The sequence below is a fragment of the Mastigoproctus giganteus genome, chromosome 12, assembly GCF_048544385.1.
Source record: "Mastigoproctus giganteus isolate SK-2022 chromosome 12, ASM4854438v1, whole genome shotgun sequence".
NCBI classification, from domain to species: Eukaryota; Metazoa; Arthropoda; class Arachnida; order Uropygi; family Thelyphonidae; genus Mastigoproctus; species Mastigoproctus giganteus.
The window spans coordinates 47909421-47930940 of record NC_143586.1 but is presented as its reverse complement, the minus strand read 5'-3'; the positions used below and the strand labels follow the sequence as shown (position 1 = coordinate 47930940).

Sequence of the window (21520 nt, the reverse complement as noted above, 5' to 3'; positions counted from 1 at the left end):
ATACTTATGCCAGTGTTTTTATGTATTTGAATTTTCAATTTTTTTCTTATAGGTTTAAATACCATTTGGTACAATTAGTTGTACTACCAGTGATAAGTGTAACACAGGTTGAGAACCTATAACCTGCTGTTGATATGTGTGTTAAAAAAAATAATAAATAATAATAATTTTTGGATTTATATTTGTCTGATAATGAACTTTGAGATGGCTTGACAAAGCTTTCTAAAAGAGACAAAATTTCACGAAACTAAATTCAGTGGGAGTAGAGTTGTTAGATGCAGATTATTATTATTTATTATTATTAGCCATATGGTGTAAGGAAGCCTGAGGCTTATGCTGTACCAGCCAAAAAAAAATTCTGAACTACCGAGAGAGAGAGAGATAAAAGGGAATCACCAAGGAAGAGAAGAATGATGATATCCAGCTCAGGACCCTGGGTGTGCCAAGCCCATACTCACCAGATGTGAGCCCCTGGGGTTTTTTGATGGAGGGACATGATGAAAACAATAGGCACTTTATGAATATGCTAATGAGCCAAAAAATGACTACATTTTCCTTTTTTCTAGAAGCTAAATCCTGTGTTTTGCTGATAATAACCGGAAATTAAAAACTTTCCTAATCTGTACCTGTCTACTTTTATAGCTCTTCGGCCGCCCCTTCCTCTGAACCAACAATGATCAGCTTTTCACAGTTAACAGATTATCAGATTACTCTTTTTCAAAACTCTTTCTCATTACCTAACCTGACTCATTCTTTATTCTACAAACTACTTATATTACAAGCACCCTCCATATTATCTCATCGGCAAAGGTTTACTAAATAACTACAAAAACTATCAGGAACTTTATTTTTACTATGCATACATAGAAACAACATTCTGTTAATCAATAACTTTGAAATATTGCTTATAGATAGGGAAATTATAATCTCAATGTATGAGGTAATTATGAGACCGCATTTGAAACACCCTAATCTAGTATAAAGGCCATATCTTTAAAAAAAAAAAGAATCGAGCTTCTTCAAAAGGTCCAAAGATAGACAATGTACCTGGTGAAATCAGCAAACATGAGGAAAGACAGCCAAGTGGTCAGGAGCAAGAATGCAGTAGCACGCACTCTTTGGGTGGACTGGGGTTCAAACCTGTGACTGCTAAATATGATTAATGTTTGTATTGATAATTTATTGTAAACTCCTCTGACCTGGTGGTCGTGCTGGAGTATAAACAAGAAAAACAAGGACTTTGAATACACTGCCCTCTTAAAAGTATTTGGACACATCAGTTTCCAATAACAATCACCGGCATGTCAGTTATCCTTTGGCCACTATGATATTCTCCAACTTCCTGGATAGGCTTACTACCAATGAACAATGGACTGCAGCAGGTAATCCTCCATTCCTCTTGCAAAACAGTGACCAGCTGAGCTTAACCTGATGTTCTTGACAAATCTTTCTAAAAGAGAGAGAAATATAAAATTGCACGAAACTAAACTCAGTGGGAGTAGAGTTGTTAGATGCAGAACCATTTTTGAACGGTGTTGGCAGTATATCACGGGGCATTATCTTGTTGAAACAAGCATGGGTCTGTACCAAATAACTACCACACTGTACAGAGCATGGAATTGTCCAAAATGTTAAGCATTCATGATTCCCTGCACAACCACCAAAGATCCTAGAAAACAGCTCCATACCAAAACTACATTTTCTCAAAAATATCTGCTGCTGTAATGCACTATTAGCACAGTGCATGCCAGCAGAAGACATTCTGGATCCCCACAACCACTCATCTAATCAGAATAGGGTGTAATGAGATTTGTCACTCCACAGAACTAATTTGCACTGTCTACAGACCAGGTTATAGCATTTGTTGCCCCATGAAAAGCAAGATTGCTGACTGCAATGATGATGTTTGGCTTATGCTTCACTACTCTCCCAAGAACACCAAAGCTGTAGAGCTCCATACGTGGTGTGTTTGTACATGCCTCAATCCCTATCAATGCCTTAAATTCCTGGTTGATGCTTTGCAGGGATGTCTGATGATTGTCATATTACCCTTCCGAATATCCTCTGACCACATGGAGTAAGCTTCTGCAGTATTCTTGTGCATTGCTCGACACTGGTGATATTGTCACGCTTTCATTTCTGTAACGTAACTGAATGTCAATTCTGGATATGTAGGCTGTCAACACTTGCATATCGACAAGCCAGCAATGCAACGTCTAACAATAAAACTGTTCTTGAAATCAGTCAACTCAGTTCTGCATGCCATAAGAAAAACAATTTGTGTGGCTTGTATGCCTTCCTTATATACCAGCCTGAGTTACTTGTTTATCTGGGAGGGCCCAAACAGGCTATGAAAGTAAGGGAGTCTGTACACTGTTTTTGGAGGATAGTATACATGGGTTATACAGCTTAGTAATTAGGTGCCTTAGAAAGGTATCTGATAGAGATCTATACGACTCTGAAAAGAAACAGTAACATGAATGAAAATATTTTATTTTCATTTTAAAAAATTATTTTATATAATTTTATTATTATTTTTGTTGTTTATTTGGCTAGTGAAATAAAAGACTGGGATTCCTTTCAGCTAACAGTAACATTAATGGCAGATGATACGACACTGCACTAAATTGTAAACCAAATGTAAATAATGCAGATAAAGTTTTGTTTTAAATCCAGATGATAATATGTATTATCCTGAATTATTATTATTATTTTTTTACAATTGAAGTTTACAATGTTTTTCATTTTTTATGTTTCTATAATTTTTATCATCTTTTTATATAAAGGGTGAGCATAAAATGTTCCCCATAATGCTTATTTTTTGGTTGACATTAGCTAATCATCATCATGGGAGGAACTTTTAAATAGTGAAATCTAGATGGCAGACTTGATGAGTATTACATCCATTATTTAATTGCCCTGTAATGACCCCAAAAATTTACTAGATGTAAACATATTTCTCCCCTCTTGGAATGTCTACAGAACTGAGAGTAAAATAAAGAGTTCTGATCCATACTCCACTACACTATCCATTATCTCAAAAAACCAGGGGCTCACATCTGGTGAGTATGGGCTTGGCACACCCAGGGTCCTGAGCTGGATATCATCATTCTTCTCTCTTTCTTGGTGATTTCCTTCTACTTCTCTCTCTCTCTCTCTCTCTCTCTCTCTCTCTCTCTCTCTCTCTCTCTCTCTCTCTCTCAGGGTAACTCAAAAATTTTTTTTTTTTGGCTGGTGCAGCATAAGCCTCAGGCTTCCTTGCACCATATGGCTAATAATAATAATAATAATAAATAAAATTGGAAAGAATGAGATGTAAGTATGTTGCCCTTAGAAGTAGTAGGCCAACTGCTGTTGGGACAGCTCAGGATATATCCCAAAATTGTTTAAGAAATTGATTCAATATCAAGTTTGGCCATTTGTACTGCCAGAGACATCTCTCAGTACCCAAATACTCCACAGAGTTTTAACGTTTGTCATGAGGCAAACATTAAAACTAAATCTCAAGATCACATCTCTTCAATCAATAACTCTTGATGAACATGTGAATAGAAAGGGTTTTATTAATATCTGTTTAATGAGATGAGATGAAAACTCAGACTTGTTAGCTAATGTGTTTATGGACAAGTGAGGCCCATTGCTACCTTCATGGCATTATCAGCATTCATAACTGTGTCATTTGGGCAAGGAGAACCCTTATATTTATGTTAAAACTCCTCTCCACGATGAAAAAAGTTACTGTATAGTGTAGCTTTGCATCAAATTTTTATTGGGTCATTTTTTTTTTAGGGAGAAGTCAACTGAGCACTTAAAACTGTTACTTAACTGATCAAAGACAATATACCAGGATTGTCAGGAATTGCTCTGCATAAATTAAGAGGTTGGGGTATCCTTGACAGAACCACATTCTACAAAAATGGAGTGCTACCTCAGTTTCATTGTAACATAACTGGGCTTCTCAAGAATGCATTCAGCAATAATCTCACTGATTGGAGCTTTGATATTATATGGAAGTGGTCAAAAGTCAAGTATTTTAACTGGGAGGATCTGCAAAGCTATGATTTTCAAACTTTTCACTGTGAGGATTCTTGAAAAACCATGTTTACAAAACCTTAGCATTCAAACTTATTAAAATTTCAACAATATCTGATTTGTAGCAATTTAATAACTCTGTAAGTGATTTTGTTTCTTGATTAGACTTAATAATTGAAAATGAAGGTGGCCATATTGAATGCTTGAAATGAGGGTATATTTTTCCCCAAACAGATTTTTCAATATTTTGTATTCAATGAAGTAATAATTATTTATCGTTTCATTTCTAAAATTTAATATTAATTTTATATATATAAATTTTTTATTAATTACACAAATAAAATAAAATTTCATTTATTTTATTTCAGTTTTTATTATTAGTATTAGCAAAATAACGCAAGGAAGCAAGCTATATCACATTTAAAAAAAATGGACTTCATTTGCCAAACCTTATGTCACTAAATTTAAGAATCAAGGATTTTAAGAGCTTCCAATAATAAAAATCTTATTCAACTGAAGAAAATATACTGATAACGAACACATTCACATTTCAGCAAGTAAAATAAAATTGTTCATATTATATCTGCATTAACCAAAAATAATTATAAGAAGTCAAGAACCTTCATTAACACTACATAAAGAATGAAAATATATTCTGATATTCAAGATAACATCCTGCTTACTAATAACATCATTACATTGCATAGTAGGATTCCAATTAATGAGGTGTCTGGTATGATAAGTATGTCAAAAGCAACCCCCCCCCCCAACTACTGCAAACTCTTAGGGCTACATTCATTATGGTGGATTTTAGCTTGTGTTCAAAATGCCTTCACCTTATTAAAAAAAAAAAAAAAAATCTGCAATTCTCAATATATGATTTTACTTCTTTTTAACAGTGCTTTTACACAGCCTGTTCTTCTAGAAAAAAAAATATATTTTCTACCAAAGTGTATTAAAATGAATATTTATTGATTAAAATGAATATCTATTGCTTTAAGAAAATTGCAGGAATCAATTTAAAAACAAAAAACTTGTAAAGTCCTTTTTTTTTAACATTATATTTTCTTTATAAAATGTAAGGTTATTTGCCATTTATGAGTATGCAGTCATATGGAAAAAGAAAAGAAATCTTCAAATACAGTATATCAAAAACACCCAGCAAAAGCTAAATATCTTAGCCAAAAGTTACGTCCTTAACTAGCACTTAAAAAAAGTCAGTACAAATAAATAGCATGAAGAAATTACAGAATGCCAGCATAAAAGGAAAAAACAAATTACAACAAAAATATTAAAACAATCCTCTAGTGAGGTTCAAATGATTTGTTAAAAACATCTAAAAAAATAAATTTAAAATAAAAATATTAAAAAAAAATAATAAAAAGACCACAATAAAGACAACTGAAGAAAATGAAATAATATACTGACAGATTAAGTAAAACTAAGAAGAATAAATAATGATGGAATGCTATAAATGAGTCACATGGACAACACAACAGCACAAACAGATTGCCAAGTGCTTTCCTCCTAACAGTTTTTGAAAGAATACTATATAACTACAAGAATGTGAATTGAATAAAGATGAACATGGGGCATAATTGATGTTTAAGAGAATAATCTAAGATGCTCAAAATTTTTTCATTAAAAAATTGCTAAAAATTAAAAAAAAAAAACTGATTCAAAGTCTTTGAATCAGTGCACTAATGAGAAATTAAAATTATAATAGTATATGCAGCACAATAAAAAATCTATGCCCAATAATTATATGCTGATATCCAACAGTTATATTGCAACAGTAAAAATCTAAAATGTCAAAAAAAATACATATACTTAATGGAACTCTTATCAAATCTTTTGAGTTTGAATATTTTGTATAGTTATTAGTATCATCAAAAATGATGTAAGGTAGCAGCTTATATACAAGCTAAAAAAAAAAAAAACAAAAAAAAAAACTTTAACCCTACTTTATCCATTCTAATTATTTATCCAATCTTTATTAAAATTTATTTAAACTATACGAATGATGCCAATTTTTATCTCTCTAAACCTATAAAACATGATGAAATCATATTCATAATTCAGAGATTTGGCTGACCACTCCATCTGAAGAATATTCTCACTTAGAAGGAATTTTGTCACCAAGCGCATGAAATTATCATCCACAAAAATGCATTCAGAGTTGCATCTTTAAAGAGCCTCGCAAAGCTGAAAGATCTCATTCCTATAATTTTGAGCGGATTAAGGTGCCATCCTGAAAGATGCGAAGGTTGGAGAAGCTGTTCGTCATAACATTCCTTTCAAGACCACTGTCACGATAGTAAACCCTTTCCCTGATATTAGAGGGGCAGAAGTGTGTTCCCCATTCTCTCCAAATGCAAAATTAAGAATCAATTTTAAGACTGAACTCATAAGCAAAGAAAATATTGGCCCATTTGTTTCAGCCCCAGAGATGGTGTTGTCTACATCAAATCAGATGGGCTCTCCTGTTGGAGGGAAAATACTTTTCTTAAAAAGGTACTGTGGCAAAGTAATTTAAAGCGTGCATGTTTGAGAGAGAGGGCGAGAGCGAAGGGGAACAGTTTATGAAACTAACTTTGATATTTGACAATTGCTTCATACAGCAGGCATTGTAATTTTATCTTCATGTCACTCTCTCCCTATCAGTTTTAATTTCATAAACGATAGTTTTAATGGCCACCTAGGAATAAAACAGGTAATTCTATATATTACTACTCAATTAATAAACACCATGGTTCATTATGCTGAATATTATGCCCTACTTTGCTTAAATATTTGTTGTGCCTGTAAATTTCATGCATCATATTCTTGAATGGTTTGCATATACCCAGGAATAAACACCCTCTGCAAGAGACAACTTATTTTGTAGCCCAAAATGGAGGGGAAAGAACCTTCAAGAATTCTTCAGTTTACAATGAGAACTCTGAACCTTAAATATTTTCCTAACAGGTGACAAACATCAAAACAATTGTACTGTACAGTCACAGAGAACTTATTAATGGCAGAGTAACACACAATGTAATTACATCAGCTCTGAGCCTGTTTCAATGCATACATGAACAAAACTACTTAATTTATATACAGTCCAGAGTATAAACTCTATTATGTTCACCTAACAATTTCCCCTCTCTTAATGAAATCAGTTATTTAAATTCTAATATTAGTCCCTGCAGTAGCACATGAAGTAATAACATAACACTGGCTGTGGGTGAGCACTTCAAACTTCCACCATATAAGTCTAACAGGCACCATCTTAATGTTTCATAATACAATGGCATTCGGATTACAAAATGTTCCTCTTGACTGTTCTTTAATCAGATTCATCAGCTACTCTCAATGTTCCCAGAAGACTGAAACAATCTGTTATGACCGGGAAAATGGCAGTTGACAGTCACACTTTTCTTACCTTTTATATGTACCAACATATAGAAGAGCTACATGTATAAATTTGAATGTGCCTGTCAAAAGTGAATATCTGGTTGCTGTGAAGCAAAATAAATAAAGTCTGCAATCTTTTCATTTTTTGGCAGAGAAAAGATTTTCTCAAAGTCACACTTGAATATGAATGATCACATGCGTTAAGAAGTCTAGTATTTGTTCACTGATAGTATTATAAAAAAGCATGAAGTGGGGGAGGCCTCTCTGTTGTCCCTCTGACAACACCCAAAATGTGAATATATTTGAAAAGTTCATTTCAACAAGATAGTCTCCCTCAGCATAATGTGGTATGAATGATCCAATAACTTAGTCCTTGGACTCTCTCTGGATCTTATATTGAATGGCCAATGCCTGACCAGTGTCCAAGATTTGACTAAATTTATACTGAAATTAGCATGATAACAACACAAATACTAGTACAAATATAAATGAACTTTGTCAGACATAGTAAACATATTAAACAAGTTTGGGTGGGCATGTTCAGCATTAATAAAAAGAACTTAGTTAACATGTCACTAAAATTTGATAATTGCTGATTCTAAGATGTTAAAATGAAACCTTAAAATTTAAAAAAAGAAGCCAAACAATTTGAATTTTTGAATGGAAAAAAAGAACTTAAGATAATATTTTAAATGGATTCCTCCAAAAAATAAAATTAAATATAATCTGCTATACAGATGATGCAGTACTAATGGCAGAAAATGAAAACAATTTACAAAGAATCCTGCATAATAAAAAACAGAGCTTAACAACAGCAAAATAAACACTCAGATATTAGAATTACAAGGGAAGATGAAAGAACAAGTAATGAAATCTGACTGCCTAGGAATACAGATAATGAATTCAGGAATAACTAAAGAAGAAAAAGAACAACAACAAGCATTAAAAATGAATAATATCAGAGGATTAAATAATATAATTTGGAACAATCCAAACATTAATTGGGATGTCAAAGTTAAAATATATAAAACTATAGTAAGATAAATAATTATGTGTAGCTGAGACAAGAAGCATAACAGCAAAAATAAAATAAATAAATAAAATCATAGAAATGACAACATTAAGGAAAATAACTAATAAAACTGTTATAAGAGATAAAATTAAAAGTGAGGAAATCCAGAAATAATATAAAATACAACCTATTAATGAATGGATAAATAATAGAAAAAACATGGGAAAACCATAAACAGGATGGATAATGATAGGTGAATAAAAATATTAAATAATTACAGACCTATCAACAAGCACACCAGAATAAAACCAAGAGAATGGAAAGTTGATCAATCTTAAATCCAACAAGCAGTATGCTTAACAGGAAAAGAAGAAGAAATTCTTTTAATATTCTCATCTCCAATGACACAATAATCAATGGGACATCATTATTTTGGTAGTGTATGAACTGGATTGTGCAATATGTGCATTAGTAACTACATACATTACAGGAGGACCATGGGCAGTCATTATACAGTTCAGCAGGATATACCAATTTAGTACAGTAATGTGGAAAAAAAGTAATGTAAAAAAATTCTAGGAAGAAAATTTTCAATTATCAAAATTTATTCTTGTTATTCATTTAGTTTAATGCATCTTTTTAAGTACTGCAGAACCTTGTAAATCTGGAATCTTGGACCAAAGAACATGTCAGATTTTTGAAAATTCTGGGGTTTTTTTTGAAGTTATAGAGATAGCCTAAGTATTCAGCAGTAATTGGTATTATGTACACATTCTACACTCAATAAACTTAGGTGAGCCAAACAGAATAACATGAATGAGAGAAAAAAAATTTAATTTAACCAGTATGAATTTGGAGAGATTCTGATTGCTTAATAAAATAAGTATGCTTTTTGCTAAATAAATTATATAAAAAATTTAATTTATCGGAAATCATATCTAAATATTTTTATTAGATAATACAATAGCTGTGTTTTCCTGATCTCAACAGGGTGATAGCCAGTAGCATTAAGCTAAATGAACCCATGCTGACAGATTGGCCCGGAGGATAGGATGCTCTCTAAAAATATAAAGGTGGGTTCAAATTCTACCTCCAAAATTGTTTAAGTCCAGCCAGACTATTTCCCCTCTACCCTTCACATGTGGTTGACAATCTACATTGGAATATTCAAAAAGTGCTGGATTTTTGAGTGCCATATTTATGAGGTTCTACTCTAATACAGACAGTCAATGGAATGCACCCAACAACCCAAGTGAATGAAGATTGTTCTTCCTCTATGTGCATGGAGTCAAAGTGAACCCCACATGCATGGATTTGAAAAACAAAACAATAAATAATTCAAAACTGTTCACTTTTTTGATGTGTCACCTTTATTTTTATCCTTTCTGAGCACAATTATGAAAAATCCATTTTTATATCAAAAACATATTTTTGAGTAATTTTTGTTTGAAATGAGAATTGAAAAATCCGCACACTTCAACAAACACATGCAATTGGGTTCCAGGCTGTCAATAACAGGAGTGCCCAATTAATGAAATGTGAAATGCATATGTCAACAGCTTGAGATGATAATTTAGTGTCATGAAGCCAGAAAGTATCGTCTATTGGAGGAAACTGAATGTCAATAAAGCCATCTTGCTATCAATAATTGTATATGTATATGACAGATGCCACTCAACATGTGCATATAATAGGTTTAACTTAATTTTCTGAATTTTTCCTGTGATTAACAGAATTTATGGAATTTTCAGTACAAAAATCAAATAAACCATTTTCAAAAACCGCTATTAGTTGTTTCAGCTACGTGGATGGAGTACATGAGGAGTACAAATTGTTGAAATATTGTCTGAGGCCTCATCAATCCCAGGCTCAGAGATAATAGCACATACTCCATCAATAAAATATGATGGATAGAATCTATCAATTGCAATACCACCCCTGAAAGCATGCTCAATGAAAACACTGGCACGAAATCCTGGAAAAGTAAAAGCAATGAGTGGAATAGTGGCACCATGACACATTCCCATCATCAGGCAAATGGACTGAAGATACCTGACATGCTACTGCTATTGCTAACTCCCACACCACCAAGCAAACTTTATGGGTAGCAAGACCTAATCTAAGGTCCACCTTTAAAAAACCTGTAGTACAGTAATGTTTCTTTTCAACACCAACCCCTTAACACTCAAGAAATTGAGGGTACAAATTTCTGCACCTCAAAGAGCTATAGGAACCAAATCAGAAAGAAACATACAAACACCAACAGGAATGATAACAGCATCTTTACTGAATTCTCCAAAATCAAACAGTAGAAATGATGTCCACCAAGGACATATCATTGAATGGTTCTCAGACTATCATTAACAAACATCACTTTTAGTCAGTAACTTGGCACACAAGTTATTGATCAAATGTGATCACTAACTTGAACATCATTTCTGATTAGTGATCATCATCAGCCATTTTTTTCAATCCACTGCAGGATGAAGGCCTCTCCAGCAACTTTTCAGTTCCTTCTATTTTGTGCAATGGCCATCCATTTACTACCTACAAACTCATGAATTTCATCTATCCATCTTCGCCGTTGTCTTCCAGGTTTTCTTCTAGCTCCTCTTGGGTACCATTCTGTTATTTTCTTAGTCCATCTCTCATCATGTCTTCGAGCTATGTGTCCTGCCCAAGACCATTTTAGTTCTTTAGTTTTGATAAGAATGTCCTTTACTCGAGTTTGTTGCCTAATCCATGTGTTTCTCTTCTTATCTAACAGTCTGATTCCCAATATGATTCGTTCCATTCTTCGCTGTGTAGTTCTCAGCTTCTCCTCCATTCTTTTGGTGAATGCCCAAGTTTCACTTCCATAAGTCATGGTGGGGAGTATACATTGGTTCATTATTTTACGTTTCAGACAAACTGGAATATAGCTCTTCAGTATGTGACTATATTTCCTGAATGCTATCCATCCAAAATTTATTCTTCTCTTGACTTCCAGCCATTTATCATTATTACAGCTAATAACTTGTCCCAGATAAGTATATGACTCCACCTTTTCAATTACTACTCTTTCAATCATTATATCCCTTTCTGTGGCATACTTGTTTATAATTACTTTTGTTTTAGCCATATTCATCTTTAGTCCAAAATCCTTACTAACTGTGCATAACTGATTCAGATTTTCCTCTAATTCTTTGGGATCGTGGCTTATGACCACAATGTCATCTGCAAATTGTAAATGGTTTAGGTACTCTCCATTCACATTGACTCCTTTCTGTGACCAGTCTAATCTACTGAAAGCTTCCTCAAGGGCAGCAGTAAACAGCTTCGGAGATATTGTGTCTCCTTGTCAAACTCCTTTCTCGATTTTAAATTTCCTACTGTCTTTGTCTAGTCTAATAAAGGAGGTAGCGTTCTCATATATTTTCTCCAAAATCATAATATATGGGGTATCTATGCCTTGTCTTTCCAGTGCCCGAAACATTGCCTTATACTGTATAGAGTCAAATGCCTTTTCTTAATCCACAAATGCCAGGCATGATGGTGTTTTATATTCATTTGCTTTCTCCATTAGCTGTGATATTACATGAAGGTGATCCATAGTTGAGAATCCTATCCTAAAGCAGCTTGCTCTTTCGGTTCATTCTCATCAAGTATTCTTTCTAATCTGTTAGTAATGACCCTTGTGAACAACTTGTAGATATGGGATAACAAGCTAATTGGTCTATAATTTCCAATTTCTGATTTATCTCCTTTCTTATGCAGCAAAACTATGATTGCATTATTCCACTGCTTAGCATTAGCATTAGCATTAGTAGAGGCATTTGATGCAAGAAAGCAAGCTTATGCAGCATCAGCCAAAAAAAAAAAAAAAAAGTAACATAAATAAATAAAAATAACCACTTCCACTTCACCCCTCTGTTCGTTCGAAATACCTGTCCAGCTGAGCCTTAAACTTATTTAGGCTATCAACTTCCACGACAAGGGATGGAAGTCTGTTCCACCCACCAACCACCCGCTGGCTAAAGGCAAATTTCCGCACATCTATCCTACATCTGTCTTTCCTCAATTTGAATAGGCATCACACCTTTTCTAATGCACTTTGTGAAGAGCCTTGCCAGTTTTTGTGTTATGTCTCTTCCTCCCAATTTTAACAACTCTACAGTAACTTCATCTTCCCCCGGGGCTTTCTGATTCTTCATTTTCTTCAATGCATGTTCTACCTCATCAGGAAGAATATCGGGTATGTTGTATGTGTTCCTAATTTGCGATCCATCTTTCCAACTGCTGGAATCATTCCCTTGCTCCTTGTATAATTCTCTATAGTAGCCTTCTGCTATTTATAAGTACACCATCGCCATTCTTCAGTTTCAGTATCATTTGTCTTTCTGTATTACTGCTCATGGCTGCTGATTTAAGTACTTTGTTTTCCCTTAATGCTTGTTCTAATTTTCTTGTGTTAAATCTTCTTGTGTCCTCTGAGTCTCTTTCTAATGGCTTTGCATAACTCAGTATACTCAATTTTCTCCTTGTCAGTGTTTACCTTGCTCTTCGTTAGTGATCAAAGGGGGCTTAAACCATCTTGAATACAAACCTGTGCATTTGATTCTTTTAGGTTCTATTCTCAAATGAACTCTCTAATGTTAATACAATTAATATATAAGTCTAGATATCTATAAAAACTGTAAATTTTTTGTAAGCACATGTATGGTAATCACTTGAATTATGTGCAACATACATCCTCATAGCTGTACCAGGGAGTAGCTGTAGATGAGGAAATAAATGAATGTCAATAATAATAAAAATAATATTTTGATACACACGTAAGCATTTAAAAACTCTATAATCAGAACTTAATTTGTATAGCTATATATGTTTTCATACTAGCTTAAAGCAAAAATGTTATACACACGCACCCAGAGGGATACACCAAAATGTGAGGTAATGAGGCTACTGCCTCAGGTGGGAAGGCATGCATTGTTTAGAAAAAATAAAATAATATGGTCAGAGCAAATGATGGAGAGCAATAAATCAAAGGTTTGTTTCAACTGCCAAAATAATTGCCTTGTGTTTCCATGGCTACCACGATGTCATTCAAAATGTGTACAAATTATAATTGTGGTAGCTAGTACTTAATTAGCAATTATATTTGGATCATTATATTAGGAATTATACATAAGTAATGGATATATGTCCTAGTATAAAAATTTATACCAATTAACCACAAAGAAACATCAAGAAATTTAAAAGTGATTTCCAAGAAACCACCTTTTAAAAAACCCAATGGCTCATGTTATCTGACTGGTTTAAAAAGTGCTTTAAAATATAAAGAAAAACTCTTTGACAAGTTATATTATGCATTTTATAAATAAAATCTCAAGAATTAAAATGTACAATGACATAAAAGTATATAAGAATCTGTATTTTATTTTAAATATTTTGTGTTTTAAGAAATATAGATAGATATGCTAACATATTTTTGTTGTAATATAATTATAACATTAAAACAACAACAGTCACCAGTTACCATATAATAAAACAATTAAGAACTTAAATTAAAAAGTACAGTACTCTTTCCACGATTGTGTGTAAAACTAAAAATGATTTGAACTGCATTTCTTCATCTCTTAGTGTAATTGAAACTGCACCAAACTAAAAGGTTTCATTTAAACTTAATATTCTTGACTAACTGCAACAACACTGAACAATGGTACAGGATTTACACAAGGTCAAAACAATCTTAATGATAGGCGATCCGTAATTACTACCAATATAATAACTAGCATGATATAACAACCATTGCAGGAGAGAAGAGGTTAAAGACACGAGTCAAACTTTACTTCTACAGGCTATTTCAGAGAATTACTCCATTTTCTATATTTTTTTAAAATCTCAAAGCATAGGCATATAGGTCTAATTAATGAAACCAAATTGGCTGAGTGCTAGTATAATTTTTATCTTCATAAAATAAGCATGAGCCATTTTTTTTTTTTTAAATAACACTTGACACCAGAAAGTCAAATTCATTCTGGATGTCCTGCATTAATTTCCTGCCATACAAGCTTACTTGCTACCTGCTTTCTGCTGTACACTATTGATTTTACTAATCATCTAGCTACAATTTCATTTTATCTAAGACAAAGCAGATAAGATCTTCTGTGATTTCATTAAACCCAATAATAGGAACATGAACAAAGCAATTTCTATTTTCTCCTTGGTATTTCTCAGTGTTATAGCTTTGTAAAACTAATAGCTCATTAATATTGCATATGTTGATTACATTGTATGTATATATATATATATATATATAATATATTAATATTATTAATACATATGCAGGTTAATATTATACTTTTCAATCTGACCTTCATTACCATTTATTTCTAAGGATTAGTTATTCAAAAATATCCATTTTCCAAATTTTAAAAATGCAAAGGGGGGTTAAAATAAGGGAAAACATTCAGATCTTAACAGCAAATGTAAATAACTACAGAATATCTTCCACAATTTACTTTTGTCTTTATTTTTGGATCGCATATTGCAGGCATTCTTAATGTGTATCGCAGAGAAGACGTTATTACAGCTTCAGACTGATGCAGTAATAATGTGACAAAAATTTTTGCTCAGCAATGTCACCAACAACCAAGTTGCAATAATTAAAAAAATAATAATAAAAAGTGTACTATAATTTCCCCAAGAATGAAGGTATTATAATACAAATGGTTTCATTTATGTTCAGTTATACTGACCAAACAATTTTGACTAACCCAAGATTTTTATATATGTTAAGTATGAATAACTCTAAAACTTGAAGAGTTGAGCATTCTGCATACTTGATACACATAAAGATCTCATTCATATTTTATGTATATAAAGATCTTGGGAGCAAGTCATAAATTTCACACATTCCTACACTTTCAAGTGTGAGACTGTATAAAATTTCTGATAAAGAATTGTTTTCCCTTAATAATATAACTTTTTGTACCTTTATCTCATTTGTCCACATTTACTGAAGGGTATATCAGAACTACCTTGGGTTGACTCTAGTATAAAACAAACTATTGTCTATCATAAGTGCAGTGACAAAAAATAATACACCACAGTATCCCTTAATTCATTCAACTCATCATTGCTGACATAATTTGTACTACCACATGCACATGAATACACGTGGAATATTCTGCCAGCTGTTTCTCTACATACTGTTACACCACCACCACCATATGATGAATTGACATTTTCTATTGTGTGCATCCATTTTCTGTTATACCCATCTGTACCTACTTCATGAGCACTCCTCATTCACGCACAATTCCATGGCAGAATCAAGGATATATGTACACATCCTTAATTTTTCCACAGATTTGTATACACAATAGTTGACTTTAAGGTTTGAAAGCAAAAATACCACACATTGTACCATGAATTTATATAAAATGACTCTGATTTATTTTTAATAATTGCCAAACAGAAGACTAAAGACAATATCACACAATACAAAAGTAAAAATGTATGAAAAACCTTGACAAAAAAATCGAACAAAAAGTTTTAAAAATACCTTTAATTAAAAACACCTTAAAATTTCAAAATTCAATAAAATAAATGCTTTAGATATCTAAAAAGATATAAACCTTGCTAATATAATGCTAAAATAGAGGAACAACTATGCTTTTCCTGTATGCTGTTTAAAAAATCAAGAAATTGGATAGGTTGATAGAAGTAGAAACGTTTCACTTGTAGGTACACATGCGTGTAGTCCTTACCAACCGTTAATAATTGGCATAAGATATGTTAAATCCTTGGGTAAGCCACACTTGCATAGTAACAAAACTGAATCAACCTCACTGCAGAGGAGAATACATAAATAAAATAAACCACTACTGAGTCATCATAGTTTTTGTTAATTGTTATTGTTATTTGGTTTTTTTTTAGGAGCATTAGCAACTAAGGCCATATTGCTCCGGGATATGCGGTGGTCATTCCCTGACTTTTCCGCATCCTCCGTATTTGGTGGTGACGGGCTCGAACCCCGATCTAATCAAGAAGCGTGTGTTTCGCACTGCTGCTCCTTCCCACCTGGCTACGGAGGCACCTAGTTTGTTAAAATCATCAGCCAATATAAAGATACCAATATCTTAAAATATCCAAAAAATTTATCAGCAAGGAAATGTAGAAAATGAAATGTATGACTTCTTCATTGTTGATTCAAATATGGTAACCACTAGATCAAAAGCTTGCATGAAAAATAGGTAATGGTGATCAGCTCACTTTCACTAATGACAACAAACAAACAAAGCAAATGAACAGCTGAAATTCATTTCTTTTTTCAACAAGCACATCTTATACAATTAATTCAATGCATCTATAAGATCCAATTGTGAAAGCAATACTGCTACCTTTTCTACAATAATTATAACAGTCATGGTAGAGGAAAACCATGTTTTGGTAATTTTATACCATGACTATATGGTATCACAGCATATGGAAACAAAGAGCGGAAAACTACTGTTGTTTTATAATTTCAGATTACCTGAACATTTCAGATTCATATCAGAACATATCTGATGAATTATTATTTCTGCAACCAAAAGAAGAAGAAAAAAAATGTGTAAGAGATTTTATGAGTAAAAGAGAATTATGCATATCAAAAATAATGAGCAGCAATAGAAAGACTTTATGGTTTCAGTGCAATTAAACACTATTACATCAGTAGAAAAGAATGGACTCTGGGTTTAGCTGATGCATATGATATATGACAAATAAACTGCAAATTTCAGGATAAATGAAAAATTATAACTAAGAAAAATTAACCATATGATGCCTGGAAGATATGATATTCACATATATTTCCTTATTTACTAAAATGGAAAATGATGGGCTGATATACTGATCAACTAAATAAGATAACCCAAACTGCTCAGTTGACTACTGATACATTATTGATACATATAGATTATATCACATGATACACAGATTATTGATATTGATACATTATTGATGCATACATGCATAGAAACATGGTTTATCCTTTCAAAAAAATATCAGAATAGTTAAGTTCCATGGGTATTGTGAAAAAAATTTTTTGGGTGGGAGGACAAAAAAGTAAGAGGAGGAAAATTAGTAATTACTTGTATAATTTTCCAGGAAGAATTAACTGACACCACTCTGTTTATAACCATTTAGATTATCTATAAATAAAGAATTCCATGCAAAATAGATATAGTCAAGAGAGAAAATGATAGTACCTGTTAGCAATGGACACGATGGATTAGAAGTCTGAATACTACATCTGGTGAGTATGGGCTTGGCACACCCAGGGTCCTGAGATAGATATCACCATTCTTCTACTTCTGTCTCTCTCTCTCTCTCTCTCTCTCTCTCTCTCAGGATAATTCAGAAATTTTTTTTTTGGCTAGTGCAGCAAAAGCTTCAGTCTTCCTTGTACTGTATGGCTAATAATAATTATACATCCAGCATGTCTGAACTCCATCATTTGCATAACATAACACAATACATATATACATCACCATGTATTGCATGCCATTTTCACAGCACTGATGCCATTACTTATAGAATGAGTAACTCTCAGTAGTGCCAAGATAAGATAACTGCTTTGATATATCATTGCAGAGAATTTCTGTAGGTACTGATGTCAAGAATCCTTGCAAGGCACAACTAACAGTGCTGGAGATCCAACAAATTCAACTTTTAGGGAAACTCTTTTTAAAAAGTTGCTTAATAAAAAAGCAAAATGACTAGACATACTTTGCTAGAGCCACACACAGGCCCAACTACAGTAGAAAATAACTCAGTTTGGAAAAGTTTTGGGAGAGGGTTGGCTTGAAGGATAATCGTAACTAGAAAAACTTGAAGGGTAAATACTCATAGAAACAAAACCTAGCAAATTATGACTCAGCCATGGTCATACATTCTATTTTACACAGGCATCGAGTTGTGGAATGAATCAACTTTGTAATATATTCAGATAAGAATTTTGATCTACAAAAATATTAAAAATGAACCAGTGAAGGGAATAGCATTCACTGCTATCGACATCATTATACAAATAAGTGAATTACAATTTGATTTCTTTCACATGAAATAGTTTCTTTCTTTCAAACAGAAATTAAATATTTCACCAAAAATATTTAATTTCTGTTCTTTTGAAAAATTATCACCAATCTATTATAATTATCAAAAACCATACTGTTAATTTTTAAATTTAGTAATTATGTTTTGTACAAATAGCTAACTGACATTGTAAATGATGATAATATAAGCATAGTGGAAACAGCTAAACCTAGTATAATGGATAAATGAATTTCATCATGTTTTTATTAACTTTGTATATATGTATTCAAATCCAGCAGTAAGCATTCCCCCCCCCCACCACAATAAATATAGTGCTGGTAAATGTTAGGAGTTAGCGCTATAATTATAACTTTGGTATTCTTTTTAAAAAAAAAAACTCCTTATGCAAGGCAGTAATTTAAATTTTATCTAGTGATACATGGGTTATGTCAAATTGAATTTTCAGTGACAAATAATATTATTATTTATCACTGAAAATATTTTCCTTGAAATTGAATTGCTGAAAATTTCTTCACAGCATTCCTTCTTGTGAATAATCATTAACTTCATTAAAAAAAAAATAATAATTGAATTCCAAGGATTATGCTAATAAAATTTCCACAGACTGGAGAATTAATTTTAGAGTACACCAAAGAAAAAAGTAGCTAAAAATAAAATTAATATTAGATGAAAGTGAACTAAATATGGCATATGGTAGATCAAAGGGCAATCTAATGATCAAAAAACCTATTACAGTCTGTCAATAAAATTAATGAAGAAACATGATGAAAGAAAAAAAATAATAAGATTTTGCCTTTTTTTTATTTATTTATTATTATCATTTTTTTTTTTTTTTGTTTGTTTGTTTCACAATTAAATCTGAATAAAACTACATAACTACTTCCTGTCTAGAAAATCCAAAATAAAAAGCTTTGGTTTGAACTGCACCACAGAGATTCAAAGCAACTTTAAAAACAAAGTAACAGCGGTTTTATGTTAACGAATCTGTGAGAAAGGGTTTAATGCTACGGTTTTTAAACTAGCTTTAAATATTTAACATGCTTTTTAAAATCTTATCAGAATATCATTATTTAATAGGAAAACTAAGTTATTATGTGGTCAACACACATTAATTCACTTCACTGATGATCATCTAATTCCCGTAATAAGTTGTCCAAACAAGTGACATCACAGATTATTATGCATGATATACAAGTATAGCATATTTTATCAATAAATATACATGCAAGTTTGATTTCATTCAATTAATTTATTTTACTTCATTCTTGTTGGCATCCTAAAATATATGCAATCAATTTAATGTAAAAATAAGGCTGATGAGAACATAGTTTGGAGATATTTAAGAATATTTTGAATGAGACTTTTCAGGTGCACATTATTTTGATCTAAGAGTTAGGGATATTTACTGAATATAATGACAGCATTTAAGTGTTCAATATGCGAAAAATTCTAAAACACTTTCGATGTACCGAGTACTCCAATGAAGAGACGAGGTGCTTACTTTATGCAAATTCAATAAAAAACACAATTTAATTAATGAACTTTTTTAATTAATTTGCAAAAAATGTCGAAAATTCTTTGGATTTACTTTCATAGGCTTCATTTAATTAATGTTTACGATGGTCCCTTTCTCTATTAGTGCTGCTGTTCGTGGCAGCAGATCCTCGATGCCTTATGATCCCCACACCCTAAATAACATTAGATGTGGATGGCTAATTGCTACTTTTATCTGAAATTCTAGTCGTAAGAAACAGTAACTATTCCGATAAAAAATATAATACTGTACACACAGAAGTAAACTGCAAAGTTCACAATTAACATACGATTTTGTATAATTAATATCTGTGCATCACACTTTACACTGCTATCGGATCTCACTTCGCACATATAATTTTGATTACTGTAGATTTTTATTAGCCAAAAAATACAGCCAAAATTTAGACAGGTTATAGAATTCAGGAGTCTGCTTGCAGGGTGGCAAATGGTATAAAATCATCGGACACGTAAGGTGACAGCTTCACAAGATGAAAGTAAGAACTTCAGGATGCTTCACAACTTTACATTATTCCAAAACATTCATACGCTTATTTTGCAGATTTCCAGACTTATAATAAGAATATAAAATGATAAATTCACTGATTTATATAAACTATTTCAAGCATTTAACATAAATACAGTATGATAACTTTCCATCGGCCCACTTAAAACTAACTACACTGCTTGACATTTAAAATGTGCTTGTAAACTTTCGCCATCTTACCTGATACCGCAAATTTAACTGATTCGGAATCCAGGTCGCAGGTTGTTGAAACACAGGATTTTATAGAAATAAAATAATACTGCATTCAATTTCCATCTGCGGTACTCACACAACCACCAACACAAGCAATCGCATCACTCCATACCTTGCAGAAACGATCACCCGCTGACCGCTAAATGTTATAGACACGCCTGCGCATTACTGTGACGTCATGAATGTCTCGAATGACGTTTACTGGAGTAACTGTTCTTCCACCATCTCTCGGCAGGTACAGAATAAGTATTGCTTGAAGCTTGCTTAGCAGCATCAGATATTTACGAACTTAAACAAACATCAAGCCATAATCTTTAACAGCTCTGCTCTCAAGCATATTTTACATTGAAAAACGTTAAAAGGAGACAAAATACGTAAGAGGCACACAAAACTGCTGCCGGATGCTGAAATGAATGAACGCTCGAAAATAGAAAAACAGCTTGGAAACGAAGACATTGGTCAGTTTCCAAATTAGAATCTATAGCGATGCCAGCTCGCTTTTAACGACCAACTGTTGGCTTACTTCACACATACTCATGCAAAATCTAAACTACCATAGAACGTCTGTTTCTCTTGTGGTGGAAAGAACTATCAATTTAATTAGGTTGGTGCTTAAAAAGTCGTATATTTTTGTAATTTTAAAAAGATTCAATTAGATGCATTTAAAAATTGAACAATCGTCCTTGAAAATAAAAATGGTACAT

The 21520-nt window shown here is 32.5% G+C and overlaps 1 protein-coding gene across 2 annotated transcripts in view; it reads right to left on the bottom strand.

The window, feature by feature from the left end:
• Positions 1-20956, bottom strand: part of LOC150077021 (protein numb-like) — a 352380-nt gene extending 331424 nt beyond the window's left edge. Inside the window, exon 1 of one of the 2 annotated variants that reach the window (XM_090386519.1) lies at positions 20784-20956. In XM_090386519.1, the coding sequence (XP_090242645.1) occupies positions 20784-20868 (85 nt within the window). In that variant the 5' untranslated portion in view covers positions 20869-20956. The remainder of the gene's footprint in view (positions 1-20783) is intronic. The other variant, XM_090386521.1, reaches the window with a different exon arrangement.
• Positions 20957-21520: the final 564 nt, after the last annotated feature.